This window comes from Strongyloides ratti (genome assembly GCF_001040885.1).
Source record: "Strongyloides ratti genome assembly S_ratti_ED321, chromosome : 1".
Taxonomy (NCBI): domain Eukaryota; kingdom Metazoa; phylum Nematoda; class Chromadorea; order Rhabditida; family Strongyloididae; genus Strongyloides; species Strongyloides ratti.
In genome coordinates, this window is record NC_037307.1 from 3,586,039 (window position 1) to 3,602,019 (window position 15,981).

General features: G+C 24.9%; 5 protein-coding genes across 5 annotated transcripts; 3 read left to right on the top strand and 2 right to left on the bottom strand.

Annotated features, from left to right (window-relative positions):
- Window positions 1–1,717: 1,717 nt before the first annotated feature.
- Window positions 1,718–4,700, top strand: SRAE_1000116200 (Protein argonaute-2; the record flags this gene model as incomplete). Its single annotated transcript, XM_024648083.1, has 2 exons — window positions 1,718–4,002; window positions 4,058–4,700. The coding sequence occupies 2 exons, from the start codon at window positions 1,718–1,720 to the stop codon at window positions 4,698–4,700; spliced, it is 2,928 nt and encodes a 975-aa protein (XP_024502097.1).
- An 882-nt stretch (window positions 4,701–5,582) lies between these two features.
- On the bottom strand, window positions 5,583–7,673 carry SRAE_1000116300 (Heat shock protein 83; the record flags this gene model as incomplete). Its single annotated transcript, XM_024648084.1, has 1 exon — window positions 5,583–7,673. One exon carries the CDS (start codon window positions 7,671–7,673, stop codon window positions 5,583–5,585), a length of 2,091 nt encoding a protein of 696 aa, XP_024502098.1.
- A 2,345-nt stretch (window positions 7,674–10,018) lies between these two features.
- On the top strand, window positions 10,019–11,068 carry SRAE_1000116400 (Adenosine kinase; the record flags this gene model as incomplete). The annotated part of the gene is made up of 1 exon (XM_024648086.1): window positions 10,019–11,068. The coding sequence occupies one exon, from the start codon at window positions 10,019–10,021 to the stop codon at window positions 11,066–11,068; it is 1,050 nt and encodes a 349-aa protein (XP_024502099.1).
- A 1,173-nt stretch (window positions 11,069–12,241) lies between these two features.
- On the top strand, window positions 12,242–13,831 carry SRAE_1000116500 (Sulfurtransferase; the record flags this gene model as incomplete). The annotated part of the gene is made up of 5 exons (XM_024648087.1): window positions 12,242–12,466; window positions 12,513–12,596; window positions 12,696–12,870; window positions 12,919–13,463; window positions 13,508–13,831. The coding sequence occupies 5 exons, from the start codon at window positions 12,242–12,244 to the stop codon at window positions 13,829–13,831; spliced, it is 1,353 nt and encodes a 450-aa protein (XP_024502100.1).
- A 487-nt stretch (window positions 13,832–14,318) lies between these two features.
- On the bottom strand, window positions 14,319–14,941 carry SRAE_1000116600 (Mediator complex, subunit Med4 family-containing protein; the record flags this gene model as incomplete). The annotated part of the gene is made up of 3 exons (XM_024648088.1): window positions 14,319–14,653; window positions 14,693–14,816; window positions 14,858–14,941. 3 exons carry the CDS (start codon window positions 14,939–14,941, stop codon window positions 14,319–14,321), a joined length of 543 nt encoding a protein of 180 aa, XP_024502101.1.
- Between the last annotated feature and the right edge of the window lie 1,040 nt (window positions 14,942–15,981).

A 15,981-nucleotide genomic window follows, 5' to 3' on the forward strand; every position in this document is an offset into this window, starting at 1 on the left:
TTTTAAAAAATATAGCCATTTTATTTCTAACATTTTATTATTTTACAATTTTCTTTAACTAACAAAAGCTTAAGTAAAAATATTTTTTTTTCATAATTTTTCAAGTATTATTATACATAGGAACTAAACATGATATATTACATTTTTATATTTATAAAATATATTGAAAAAATGATCATTTTATTTTATTATGTAAAAAAAGGCTACTTATAGTAGCATTAAAAAATTAAAAAAGTTATAATATTAAAACTAGGGAATATTTATTAAACAATTGTATATTGGTATAAGTATCATTGATTAATAAAAATAAAATATTTAGATTTTACAATTTGATAAAAAGTTTTTTATGTAACATTTTCTTCTATGTTTTTCAATTAAATATTATTATTTATATTTTTATAAAATCATGAAATTATTCTTAACTGATTTTGCAATAAACATTAATGTTACTAACAATAATGTCAAAGTATAAACTTTTAGCAAAAAGTACTTTGTTGTTTTTGTCTTATAGAAAAAAGATCACAATAACAAAATTTCAATTTCTCAATGGAAAAATAAATTTACTTGAATAACTATAAATAATTTCAAAATTTTATTTGGTATTATGTATATAATTATTCTATGATATATTAAAAATTACTATTAAAATTAGTTTTTTTTCATTTTTTTATTTAAAACATTAGTCAATTGGTGAATAAGATCATTTAATGGTTGTTAACAGTTTATCATGTATGCGTTACATGTATAATTCTTACGATAAAACATAGTGATTTTCTGGTTAAAAGTGTTATTAATTCTTTTCCTATCTAATGTTCGCTTTAAAAAATTGTTGATTTTTATTTTTTTAAAAGTATATCAGTAATATTTTAACTTGTAAATATCTTTGTTTTTATTAAGAAATATTTAATAGAAGAAATTTTTATAAATATTCACACTTATTTATTTAATTATTAAAAGTTTTTTTTGATTAAGATATTATAATAAAATGTTACATTTTACAATCTTATTATATATTAACAAGTACATTTATGTTTATCCTAGTTTTTATTTAATTAAACGTTCAAATAAATTATTTGTTTAATGATAAGTTTGATGTACTATATCATTTCATCAATTATTATTATTAATTATTCACAAATTTTTATCTATAGTAATTCATAACATTTAAGAAATAAAAAAAATACATGCATAAAAAATTGTAATACAAACTATTTTATCTTTATCATAGATTAAAGATCACAGATAGTTTGTTATTTTAGGTGTATTTTTGATATAAATTTATTTTAAAATCTCTTATTTCATTTTTTAATAAATTAACTATTATTTTAATTATTTAAAAAAAAATATTATTATTAATTAGTAATGTTTCATCAAATTAATTTATATATTTTGATCTTAATAGAAAATAAAAGTTGAGTTATATTATAAAATAAATGTGTCAATAAAGAATAAGCATATATTATGAATTTAAAATAAATATATTTTTTTAATTAAAATATCAAATTTTTTATATTTATCTAACATTCAATTTGGACATGTTAAATAGAAAACTTTATATTTGCAAATTTTGTCTCTAGTACATTTGTTTATGGTTTGTAAATATAAATGTATACTTTGAATTATCATGCTTCATTACGTTTTGGAATGTATTATTATTAAATTTGTTTTTTTTTTTTGCAATTATGTTTATTTTTAAATATAATTCTAGTTGGATAAAATGGATTATAGTCCTAAAAAAGTTTCATATAGAAGAGGTGGTGGCGGCGGCCGAGGAAGAAGTGGCCAAGAAGGAAGTAGTAGTAGAGGAAGAGGTAGTCAAGGTGAAAATATTAGAGGAAAAAGAGGTCAATTATCTTTTCGTGGTAGAGGAGATGTTAAAGAAAAAATAAGTTCGGATGATCAAGAAAAGGAACATTCAAAAAATATTCATGATGATAGTAAACAAGATAAGCCATCATCTCATGATATTTCAAGTAAATCTACAATACCTACTGATTTGGAGTGTTTAAAGATTGAGGAACCTGATGTTGCTCCAGTCATTTGTCGTGGTAAATTGATAACAGTTGATGAACCAAATTTCAAATCCTATAGACTAAGAACAAATGATGAATTAACAATAGGAAAAGATTTACCAATTATTACAAATGTATATAATTTTAAAGTAAAAGAAAATTTATACGTTGATTTATTTAGTGTTCATTTTTTAAATTCTGATAAACAAATAAATGAAAAATTTAAAAATAGTAGAAAAAGAGCTGTTGTTATGAAAGTTTTAGCAGATGCTGACAATAAATTTGATCTTGATAATTTTGTTTATGATGATTCTAATTTGTTATATGTTCTAAGTGGAATTATGAAAAATCAAAAGTATGAATTTATAATAGATCAAAATGCGAAAGTAATTAATTATGTTCGTTTTGAAAAAGCAAAAAGCTTATTAATAAAATTGACAAATAATGATAATATTTCACATTTTGAATCAAAAACATTTTTGAATCTTATGCTTACACAATTTGCAAAAAATCCCTACAATGAAAATTATAATAAAAAATGTACTGGAATAGGAAATCAACTTTTTTTTAAACCAAGTGAAGCATATTCAAATAAAGTATCTTTGGATTTTTTAAGGCAAATTTGGCCAGGTTTATGTTTTAGTATATCACTTGGACCAAGGGGATTACCAATATTAAATATTAATCAAAATTATGCTTTATTTCCAAAATCAGATTTAACAGCAATAGATTTTTACTGTGAGGCTAATGGTGTAAAAGTAAATACATTAAAATTGGAAAATTTATCAATGAATCAGATACAAAGACAACGAATGACTAATCTTTTAAAAGGTTTAAATCTTTCTGTAGATTATAATAAATCAAGAGAATTTACTGTTTATAATGTTATTGATAAAATTCCAAGTAAAACAATGATAGAAATAGAAGGTGAAAAAATGACTGTTAATGATTATTATAAAAAAAGATATAATATTAATTTAAAATATCCAAATTTACCTTTGATTCAAATGAATCCTGAGCAAGCTAAAATTTACATACCAATGGAACTTGTTAAAATTAGTGAGAAACCACAAAAATTAAAACAAAAATTAGAAGGACATTTAATTGCTAAAATGGTTCAAAATTGTACTAAATTACCTGAAAAAAAATTCTCTGAAATCAACAATTATTTAAAAGATATAAAAAAAGATGGAGATATTATTTTAAGAAAATTTGGTACTGATATAGGAAATCAAATTAAAACAACAGGTAAAATTTTACCTACTATTAAAGTAAGACAACCTGTTGATGAAAAAAAACGTAGTATTTATGATAATAAATTAAAAAATTTTACCTATGGTATTGTATTTGTTAACAATCCAATTAATCCAAAGGCACGTGGTAATTATATTGGTAAAATTAATCATATTATTAATAATGTAAGAAAGTATGGTTGTGGATTTAATTCAAATGTAGCACCATTATATGATTGTAATTTTAATTCAAGAGATAATTTACATGAAGTATTAAAATGTAGATTAGAAAAACTTAATGATGCTGATAAAAAGAATCATCTCATAATTTTTATTATAAGAGATGGTTGTACATCTTATGGATTAATTAAAATGTATTGTGAACAAAAAGAATTTTTAGGATGCCATTCACAAGTATTAAAAAGTAAAACTTTAGAAAAAGTAAATGTTTCTAATCCAAGATGTAGAGTTACATTAAATATTTCAATGAAAATTAATGGAAAACTTGGAGGATTATCAAAAGATTTATATTATGAAGATAATAATCAAAAATTAATTGATTTTAAAAAGAAATTTTTTAATGAAAAAGATGCTACAATTTATATTGGTGCTGATGTTATACATCCATCTCCACATGACTCTGGTCAAAATTTTATACCATCAATATCTGCTGTAGTTGGATCAATGGATATTTTAGGTTTTAAATATGCTATATCTGGTAGAGTTCATACAACAACAGTTAAACAAAATAAACAAGCGTAAGTAATTTTAATTTATTTTTTATTAATATATTTTTTATTAATATATTTTTAGTATGGAAACACTTCAATATTTTCAAGAACAAATACATGAACGTATTATTTCTTTTAAAAATGCTACTGGTGTTGTTCCAAAACACATTGTAGTATTTAGAGATGGTGTAGCTGATTCTCAATTTAAAATTACAATGGATTATGAAGTATATTCAATACATAAAGTTTGTGAAAGTATAAATAAAAATTATAAACCGACTATAACATTTTTAGTTGTTCAAAAACGTCATGGTGTACGGTTTTTTGATCCAAAACAAAGTATAGATAAATTTTTTAATGGTAATGTTCCACCTAATACTGTCATTTCAAAAGATATTGTAAATCCAGAACTTCTTGATTTTTATGTTATTCCACATAAAGGAGCTCTTGGTACTTCAAAACCTTGTCATGTATATGCACTTTATGATGATTGGAAACTTACATTAGATGAAATAAGTTTATTAACATGTTGGATGGCTAATATATGTACAAGATGTACAGATCCTATAGGAATTCCAACACCATGTTACTATGCTGATTTAGCATGTACAAGACTAAAACATCATTATATTGAGAAAAAAGAACTTTTAAAAAAAATGAAAAGTCAAAGTAAGATAACAATAGATATTCATCCATCAATGGTAAATGAACAATTTTTTGTTTAAATTTTATTGACATATTATTATATGTATTTATTTTTTAAACTTTTTTTTTACATTTTTTTAAAGTATATATTATTTCAACTTTTTACTATTATAATGAAATTTTGATAAAAATTTTTCATTTTAAATAAAAATAAATAAAAAGAAAAATCACACTTCAACAAGAGACAGTGATCACAAGATTATTTTCTTGAATGCATATTGCTTTTATCCCCTTCATATATCAAGAATGATAAGGACTTACTGGGGCCATCATTCTTTCAACATTTTTACTAGTTTTTTGGAAGTTATGTTTAGAATCGGCTCTGCAAAGCATTTTTTGATTATCCTGCAGATCCTTCTCAAATACTGTTGCTGCTCCAATATTCTTCGTCATAGCAAAGAGAATTTCATCAGTTTCTACAATTGATGATAAAGAATTATCTTTATTACATCACTTGATTTTCTAGGCTTTTTACAAGTTTATTCTTGAAAAATTATTAGAATATTCAAGTTCAGATTCTTTGTTATTATATATCAAATTTATTTTATAATGTAATATATTTTATTTTAAATATTAATATGTTATGAAAACTATTAAAAATATAAAAGTTTAAAATAATACTATTTAAAAAATTTTTAACTTTCTACTGACTCTCTTTGATTGTTCAAAAACATAAGACGAAAAATACAATAAATATCTTTTTCTGTGATAAATTTTTTCACATTTAAAAAATGAACCCTTAACTGTATATAACAATAGTCAGAATCATTAAACAAAAAAAATTAAACTGTAAAATATAAAAAAATATATTATTAGAATATCTTAGCACAACACATGTAAAACTCGAAATAATACCAATTAAAATTAATAAAAAGAGATCTGGCAGAAAATAATTAAACCTCTTAATCGACCTCTTCCATACGAGCTGAATCTCCAGCATCTTCGTGAACTTCAGTTACAGGAGCAGCGACTGGTTCAGGTTCTGGATCATCGGCTTCCAAATCCAATCCCAATTTAATCATACGATAGATTCTATTGGCATGAGCTGATGGATCGGAGAGTGTGAATCCACTGTTGATTAAAGAAATTTCAAAGAGAAGAATGATAAGGTCCTTAGCTGTCTTGTCGTCTGGATCATTGTCGATACGAGTTTTCAATGTCTTCATTATTGAGTTATTTGGATTTATTTCAAGAATCTTCTTAGACTCCATATATCCCATTGTAGATGAATCACGTAAAGCTTGAGCTTTCATGATACGAGTCATGTTACTAGACCAGCTAGATTCTGTGGTAACAATGCAGCATGGAGACTCTTCAAGTCTATTAGAAACAACTACCTTTTGAACTTTCTTGTCAAGGATATCAGTCATAGTTTTACAAAGTTTTTCATACTCAACTTTAGCTTCTTCGAACTTCTTTTTCTCTTCCTCATCCTCTGGAAGTTCGAGTCCTTCACGGGTAATTGAAACAAGTTTCTTTCCGTCATACTCTTTGAGTTGAGCGACGCAGTATTCATCAATTGGATCACACATGTAGATGACTTCATAACCTTTACGGACTAAACGTTCAACAAATGAAGACTTGGATACAATCTCAATTGATTCACCGGTGATAAAGTAAATTGAATTTTGTCCCTCCTTCATTCTTTCAACATATTGTTTTAGTGAAACTTGCTCATCACCAGAAGCTGAAGTATGGTAACGAAGGAACTCTGAAAGTTTCTTTCTGTTTGTTGAGTCTTCATGGATACCGAGTTTAATGTTCTTTGAGAATTGCTCATAGAACTTCTTGAAGTTGTCAGCATCCTCAGCGATTTCTTCAAAGAGCTCCAAAGATTTCTTAATAAGATTCTTACGGATGACCTTAAGAATATTAGAATGTTGGAGCATTTCACGAGAAACGTTGAGTGGAAGATCTTCAGAATCGACAACTCCCTTAACAAAGTTCAAATACTCAGGCATCAACTGTTCACAGTTATCCATGATGAAGACACGGCGGACATAAAGCTTGATTCCATTCTTATTTTTCTTGTTCTCAAATAAGTCAAATGCAGCACGTTGTGGAACAAAAAGAAGAGCACGGAACTCGAGTTGACCTTCAACAGAGAAGTGTTTGACTGCAAGATGATCTTCCCAGTCATTTGACAAAGATTTATAGAAGTCAGCATATTCCTCATTGGTGACATCATCTGGATTACGTGTCCAAATTGGTTTAGTCTTGTTTAATTCTTCCTCTTCATTGTATTTCTCTGTGATCTTTTTCTTCTCCTTCTTTTCATCTTCCTTGACATCTTCAACATCACCTTCCTTCTTTGTGTCATCTTCGTCATCAGAAACTTCCTTTTCACGTTCCTTCTCAACAACCAATTTAATTGGATAACCAATGAATTGAGAGTGTTTCTTAACAATTTCTTTAATTTTTCTTTCCTCAAGATACTCAGCTTGGTCCTCCTTGATGTGGAGAATAACTTTTGTACCACGAGTTAACTCAGGATCATTGTATTCAGTGATGGTAAATGAACCACCAGCGGATGACTCCCACATGTAGCATTCATCATCGTTGTGTTTTGAAATTAAAGTGATTCTGTCGGCGACAAGGAAAGCAGAGTAGAAACCAACACCAAATTGACCAATCATAGAGATATCTGCACCAGCTTGAAGAGCTTCCATGAAGGCTTTAGTACCAGATTTTGCAATAGTACCAAGATTATTGATAAGATCAGCCTTTGTCATACCAACACCAGTGTCAACAATTGTAAGGGTTCGCTCAGCTGTGTTTGGAATAATCTTAATGTAGAGATCCTTTCCAGTATCAAGTTCTTTTGGTTCTGTAAGAGCTTGATAACGAATTTTGTCCAAAGCATCAGAAGAATTAGAAATCAATTCACGAAGGAATACATCACGATTGCTGTAGAAAGCATTGATAATCAAACTCATTAACTGAGCAATCTCAGCTTGAAATGCAAAAGTTTCTGTTTGTCCTGATTCAGCCATTATGAAAATACAAACTAAAAGTAAATTAATATAATATTACACGTTAAAATAAAGAGTTAGAAAGTTAAACGCGATAAAAAAAGTGTCACTAAAGTAGAAAAAATGAAAAAGAAAATACAAAGTTAGGGCAAACGGCGTACTGAAAGTAACAGAATAACTCTAACACACAGTTGGAGAAAAATGTGCATAGAAGAGGTGGGTAACAACGTATTGAAAATGAGAAACAGAGCTATTTATATGAAAGCAAACACACCACCAGAATATTCGAGAAAAGTTATTGCGCTATGCGAACATTGAAATAACTTCGTACCAATATTTTCTTTGCGAATGGAACGTTCTAGAACATTTAATGTGTGACAACAATAACATGTAAAGTACATAGAAAATTATATTCGCACAGCATTGCTTGTCAATGACTTCGAAATATCTAGAAATGTGTAGAATTTTTAATATATTTATGCCACTTTCTCTTTATTTTACTCTGATAGAAACGCTCTTTATTGTAAATGTTTTCCAAAGTATTCCTTGTAACATAAGGGATAGGTATCATTGTTTTAAATTTAATTTTTTTTCTATTGCTTATCAGTCAGAAAAGTTTTGTCGAATCAAATTTATCACTCTATTGTTTTAAAAGTAGTCGAATTCAAATCGTAACTTTTAATGTCATTCAAAAGTTTTTAAAAATCATTATTTCAAAAGAATTTGATCATTGATAGACGGAAAAGTTTACAATTTATTTTGAGGTAGGAGTAGTAAGTACTGGCATGGTGTGAAAAGGCAATCTTTTATCCAAGAAACGTTTGGAATAGTCAGAAAGTTAATTGCAATAAAATTTGTGAGGATGAATTTATTAGAAAAATTGTAATAACATTGTTTCTTAATGGAAATTTTACAGTATATTATTTTTTGCAAAAATTGATGATACTTACAACTTTCTAACTCTTAAAAGAATGTAAATTTCAGAAGGATTATATTAAAAAGTGAAGGAGTAGTTTGTTAGATAAAGTATATTGTTTATTGAATATTTAAGCAGACATTTTTATGCATCCTACTAGTTGAATTAATTTTAAGTAATACTAACATTTCTTTTCCATTGAAAACAGTGCAAGTAGTATGTTTAAATGTAAAGATAATTTTGTTTTTATTTATTTTTGACATGGTAAAAATGTTTTTATCTTTCTATTATGCCGAATGTATCACTGTAGTAAGAAGTATATAAGATTCAGTACAAAAAGTGGAGAAGTTTGATTCATTCAAATTTCCTGTATACGGTATATTTTTTTTCAGCAAAACGGAAAATTTCGTTGAAATTCTATATGTCTATTGATTAATGCAATTTGTTATAAAATATATAAATGTGGTGTTTTCTATCGTTAAGAATTTCCCAGTGATTGAAAGAAGTTTTGAACTGCCGGATATATTTCCAATTTTTTAATAATTAATGCGATAGTATTATTTAAAGTAAATTAGTTTAAGAAATCTGTGAATCTAAATTTTAGAGTGAATTATTTAGAATCTAATTTATATTGTGTAAGTATAGTTGTCACCAAATATATGATTTTTTTGTCTACTACTCGTTTTGTATACGTAACTGGATTAAATATATCTTTAATTGTCTTGTTCTTGTGACTTGTAGTTATTAAGATTATATACTTTACTTTAAAAAAATTTTTTTTAGATTTACTTGTAAAAAATTGTTGTGTACATATTAAAACTTACTAATGTAGAAAAAGTGTTCGTTTATTTTGTTGGTGAAAATTACTTTGAAAAATATATTTATTAATTACTTGAAGGTTACGATCTAATTTATAAAAGGATTTAAAATTGTATAGAACACAAACATTAATATATATATTTATTTATTTTTAAAAATAATATATTAATCCCTCAGATACTGACAAATATTTGTAACGAATTTTAAACAAAATGCATTATAGAACATTTATGTGTTTTGTTTTTTATGATCATGTTATAACTTATTCATCTAAAATTTTACGGTAATCAAAGAAAAGTAAAAGAATATTAATAACCAATGCTAAAGTATTTTATTTGAATTTGTATTCTTAATTTTACAAAATAACATTTTCTCTGGTATTTAAGTAATAACATGAAATGTCAATCTTAAGTTACTAATATTAATATCTCCAGAGATAGCATCATCTGGCTTAGTGAAAGTGTGGAATAGTATCACACTTCTAATTATATGCTCTTTATGGTAAATCATAAACGTTTTACCAATTGATACCTTTATTATCAATCAAAAAGTTGCTAATTACTTGTGTGTTGGACAGTCTTCTCCAACTTTTTCTTAAACTTTTTTAATTTTCTTCAGTTTATTGTCTGCAATGGTTACAAATATAGATGAGGGAATACTTCTTGGTGTAGGAAATCCTTTATTGGATATGGAAACTACTGTTGATCAAGAATTTCTCAAAAAGTATAAATTAAAATCAAATGATGCCATATTAGCTGATGAAAGTCATGAAGCACTTTTTCATGAATTGGAATCAATGGAAGACATTGCATATATTCCCGGAGGATCATGCCAAAATTCTCTTAGAGTATGTCAATGGATTGTTAAAGGAGAAAAAGCTTGTACTTTCTTTGGTACTATTGGAGATGATAAGAATGGTGAAACATTACAAGAGAAGGCAATGCTTTCAGGTGTTAATGTTAAATATCAAATTAATTCAACTGTAAGAACTGGAAGATGTGCTGCATTAATCAATGACACCCATAGATCATTGGTTGCAGATCTTGGTGCTGCTAACACATTTACTATAAATCATCTTGAAGAAGATATTAATGTTTCCTTAATTAATAAGGCAAAGTTTTTCTACATATCCGGATTTTTCCTTACTGTTTGCCCACCAGCTGTTCAAAAAATTGCTGGGCATGCTGCAGATAATAACAAAATTTTATGTATGAATTTGTCTGCACCTTTCATTTGTCAATTTTACAAGGATCCTTTAAATGCAGCTTTACCATATGTTGATATTTTATTTGGTAATGAAACAGAAGCTTTAACTTATGCTGAAGCCAATGAATATGGAACTGAAGATTTGAAAGAAATTGCATTAAAACTTTCACAACACACAAAAATTAACAATGAAAGAAAACGTATTGTTATCATAACTCAAGGACATGAACCTGTAATTGTATGTAATGAAGGTAAGATAACAGAACATAATGTTGATCTTTTGTCAAAAGAGAAGATTATTGATACTAATGGTGCTGGAGACGCTTTTGTTGGAGGGTACCTTTCACAATTAATTCAAGGAAAAGATATTGAAGAATGTATTAGATGCGCTAATTTTGCTGCCAGTACAATTATTCAACATCATGGATGTACATTTCCAACTGAATGCAGTTATAAGCAAAATAATAGTAACTAAAATTGATTATATTTAGTTGAATATTTGTTGTTTGTTATTTACAACTGAATAAATTTAGAAAATCACATTTTACATTTTTTGATACTTATTTGTTGCTCCACTTTCTGATAAAATTAGTAAAAGTTACTCTGGTTTTTTTTGTAAACTTATTTTATAAGTTGTTTACAATTAGTGATCAATTACAAATTAAATTTATCAAAAGTTAAATGTATAAAAATTATTATTGTTATATAAAAAACAGTTGGCAAAAATTTTACATGTTGATTGTTTATTTTTAAAATAGACTTTGAATTATCTTTATATCATAAAAAGTTTTGTAAGTTTTTAAAGAAAATAAATAAATACTCTATAAAGTTATGTTCAATATAAAAAATATTTTAAATAGTTTTCATTAAAATTGTTTTTTATTTTTTAAAAAATTAATTATTAAAACATTATTCAAATTTATTGTATAAAAGAAATTATCACTAAATATGAAAATTTTTTTAAAATTATAATAATAATTAATAAAACTATTTTACAAATAATTAAAAGTACAATAAATTTATTTAATAAGAATATTTTTTTTTAAAAAATAAATAAAAAGATATAATAACAAAGTATTTTACTTCAATTTAATTTTTTTCTTATATTAATATAATATCAATTAGGTATAAAGTATACATTAAATATATTTTTAAACAACTTAAACACAATTTTTTTTTATTATTTTTTAATAGTTATTATATGTCCAGTTAAAATTTAGTTAATATGTTTTACCATATGTAAGTAACATTTGTTTATTTCATTAAATAAAATTTTATTTTAATTTGTAAAATGAAAAACTTGTTAAGCTTTCTGATATAATCTCCGGCAAATGTTTTATTAAATAAAAATGCTTCTATAAATGTCATAAGATTTGTTTCATATTTTAATTAATTATTTGATATTAAGAAGTGTATATAATGTTTGCTACGATGAGATCAAAAGAAATTTAGGGTGATAGAAATACTTATTTGTCCTTCTCTTTAAAAAATTTACCTAGTTTTGAAGGCGTAATATGTCGAAAAATTTTATATTGTTAAATTAGATGGGCTTTTAATAGTTTGTTAAAGATAATTTACTAATACAATTTTTATTTGTTTTCCCTATTTTTTCATTTATAAATATTTCTTAAAAAAAATTTAATTTAACATGTATTATCCTGATGATAGAGTATGGCAAAATAGGAATAAAAAATATTCCATACAAAATTCATTACCACGTTCTATTCCACAAAATTGTTTTATTAGAACAGTTGATCCAAATATTTCTAATCAACATCAAACTTATAATACAGTTATTGATGATAAAACTGGACCAACTTATGAAGATCCTGATACATTATATGATAAAAATAATATTAAAAGAATAAGTGATGTAAGTATATTTATTAAATATTATTATATAATTATATATACTTTAGATTCCACCTCCATTACCTCCTACAGCAAATATTGAAAGCTTACAACGTCTTAAAAGATCTATGCTTAATAATTCACCACTTGATGTAAGTTAATTATAATTTTAAATTTGACCTAGTACAACATAAAGGTCGTTAACAATAAATATTAGGTCATATAAATTTGTAAACTTGATTTTTTTTTAGTCACTACAATTATTGAAAAAATCTTCTTATAACAAAAAAATTTACATCCTTCTTATAATTGTTTTTATTATGTCAATAGCTTTAGCTATAACTTTAACATCAATTGTTATAAAATTAAAATATCAACAGGAAATAAATGAAAAAGGTATTTTAATCAAAGATAAAGAAATTAGAAGTGAGACAGTACTTGGTAATTTAAAAAAAATTAACTCTGATGATATAGAGAGTAGTGATAAAGTAAAATATGAAGTATTAATAAATGGTAGTGAATTATTAAACCAAATAACAGCAAAAAATAAAATTTGTATTTTTGAAGTTTCATCTGATAGAGTTGATGAATCAAAGAATGATTTTAGAAGAGAACACATTGAATCAGCAAAATTACTTTATTATGGAAATCTTAGTCATGTTGGTGTACCTGTTCATCCACTTCAATTTCAACGATATATTAGAAGTCTTGGAGTTGATGATGATTGTCATGTAATAATATATGATAAAGGTGAAATAATATGGTCAACATATGCCTTTTGGATTTTTAAATTATATGGACATGAAAAAATTTCCATACTTGATGGAGGAATGATTGAATGGAAAAAATTACAATTAACATCAAGTAAATATCATACAGAAAGTGGAATAAGTAACTTTCTTTTTAAAATGGGTAATTTTAAATCAAAATGGAATCCTAAATATATCTTAACTTTTGATGATATTCTTTCAAATTTTGATTATAAAGAATATGATATTGTTGATGCTCAAAGTCCTGAGGTAATATAATATTTATATATATTTTTTAAATATTTTATTTTAAGGAATTTAATGGATTAGATGATAGTGATCTTATTCTTGGACACATCCGAACATCAAAAAATATTCCTATTGAAGAGGTCTATGAATGGTCTATCGATAAATGGAAAAATTCAACACAATTAGATGAAATATTCAAAAAAGCAGGTCTTTTACCTTCGCGTGCTATTGCAGTATATTGCTCAAATTCATTAAGAGCATCATTAATTTGGGTCGCATTACAAAAAATGAACTATAATGCTTCCGTATACTTTGGTTCATGGCCAGAGTGGTTAATTCGGGCACCAGATTATCTCAAAGTAATTCCAGTAGGCAGATTAAAACAATAATTTTCTTTGTTTATTTATGCATAAATTAATAAATATCTTACAGACGTACATTCACCAACTCAAGAATGCTTTAAAAATTTGTATACTATAAAATTATTTTAAACAATTTTACAGGAATAAATTTTATTACCGGTTTAGAATATTTTTTTTCATTCAATATAAATTCATAAAAAAAATTAAAGTTATTCTTTTTATCTTCAAAATCTGTGAAACCTCTATGATATACAGATAATTAAAACTTTGTAAAAAAAAAACAAAGGTTGATATTCTAAATAGTCAACATTTATTTGTCTTCACCACAAAAATATTTTAATTAATGATGGTTTTCTATTTAATTTTTGCCTATAGTTAACTATTAATTTTAACAAATAGCACATTAAACTAAACAAAAACATATTTACTTATTTTTATGCAAATAAATGATTTTATCAAAACTGAATAGTACCGTTAATAAATATAATTGATTTCAGTAAAAAATACATAAAAATTAAATTGTAATTGTACCCCCAAAAGTACTATTTAATAACATAGCGGCAGTAGGATAGGGTCTTTCTTCAGAACCTGGTACCCATGTATAATTGTTATTAATACCAAATGATTTCGCAATACACTTAGAAATAGAAACAGACTCTTCAACATCTAAAGGAACATTTGAAATCTCCTCCATACGTTCCAATTTATTTTGCGCTTTATCTTTAATTTCTAACAAACTAGAAACATTATTTCGGAATGTTATTTCAATATTAGATATTATGCTATCATAAAATTTAACTTCATTCTCCAGGTTTCTAATAATTTCTTGTCTTTCTTGAAATTCCTTTACTAAAAAGTATATTATTTATATAAATATAAAATTTCTACCTTTATCCAATAAATCTTCAAATTCATTCTCCCTTGTTTTTAACAATTTTGCTAAATCAAGAAAACTGACATCTTCACGTACCAATCGTTGACCCATATCACTTGAATTTAAATTATTTAATATCTACAAATAAAAATGATAACAAAACATATTAAAAAACAAACCATTTTAACTATAGCTTCAATATCATTATAGTTTTCTTCAAAGGATTCTCGTAAAGAAAAAGTGTTGTCGTCAAACCGAGCCATTATAGTATTTTATCATTACATTAAATTACTTATTTGGTAAGTTTAATTATCTTTGCTTAACACACATATATAGAAAGCATATCTTTTGCAGGAATTCTATATAAGAAAAATTTCATTGGAAAGATTACACCTCAATAAGGAAAACTTCTAAATACAAATAAAAGAGAAAATAAGATGTATAACATTTTTTTATTTTATTTTAAATTTTTTTGTAAAATTAATTGTGAAGCCAAGTATGATATTTTGAAGCTTAGTATAAAATTTATAACTTTTTTAAAAATGCATATATAAATAAAATCAAAAAAAAATTTTTACACAATTTTTTTCTCTTTATTTTATACACATTATCATTTTTATTTCTTTTTATGTGATTCGGATGGCAATGAGAAATTTCTTGTACTAATTTTATGCTTGTTTTCTACCTTTAATCGATCTAAATTTTTTTTTCTATACATTTACCGAAATATTTTTTTTATAGAAACTTTTATTTGAATATTTATATTTGATTTATTGTAACATTCAAATAAGAAAATTTGTATGTACACAATAATACAAATAATCAAATTTTTATATTATTTAACAGTGATAAAAGTTGTAATATTTAAAATGTAGTATACAATTAACTTTTAAATAAAAATTTTATTTTTTACAAAGCAATAAATTTATCGACATAATAACAGCCATTAATTATGCCAAAGATAAAGGCTGTGCCAAAAGGTTTTTTTTTTTATGATTAACAATTGAAAATACAATATTCAATGTATAGCAGCAATATAAAAAACTAAATTTACAATGTTATTATAATTGATAACTATTGAGTATTAGAGAAATCATTTTGAATTTAGTAAAGAAGCTAACTTTTTGGACGGCAGTCCTGAGCACATATTGTCTGATTTATTGAATAATATCAAACTTTATAGAAATGAAAGATATCTATGATTGTTGGAATTTGTCTTCAATAATCATTCAAAGACTAAAAATGAAAATTAATTTAATTTCTCATGATTGAGAAAAACTTACGAGGAGATAATTTTTGAGAT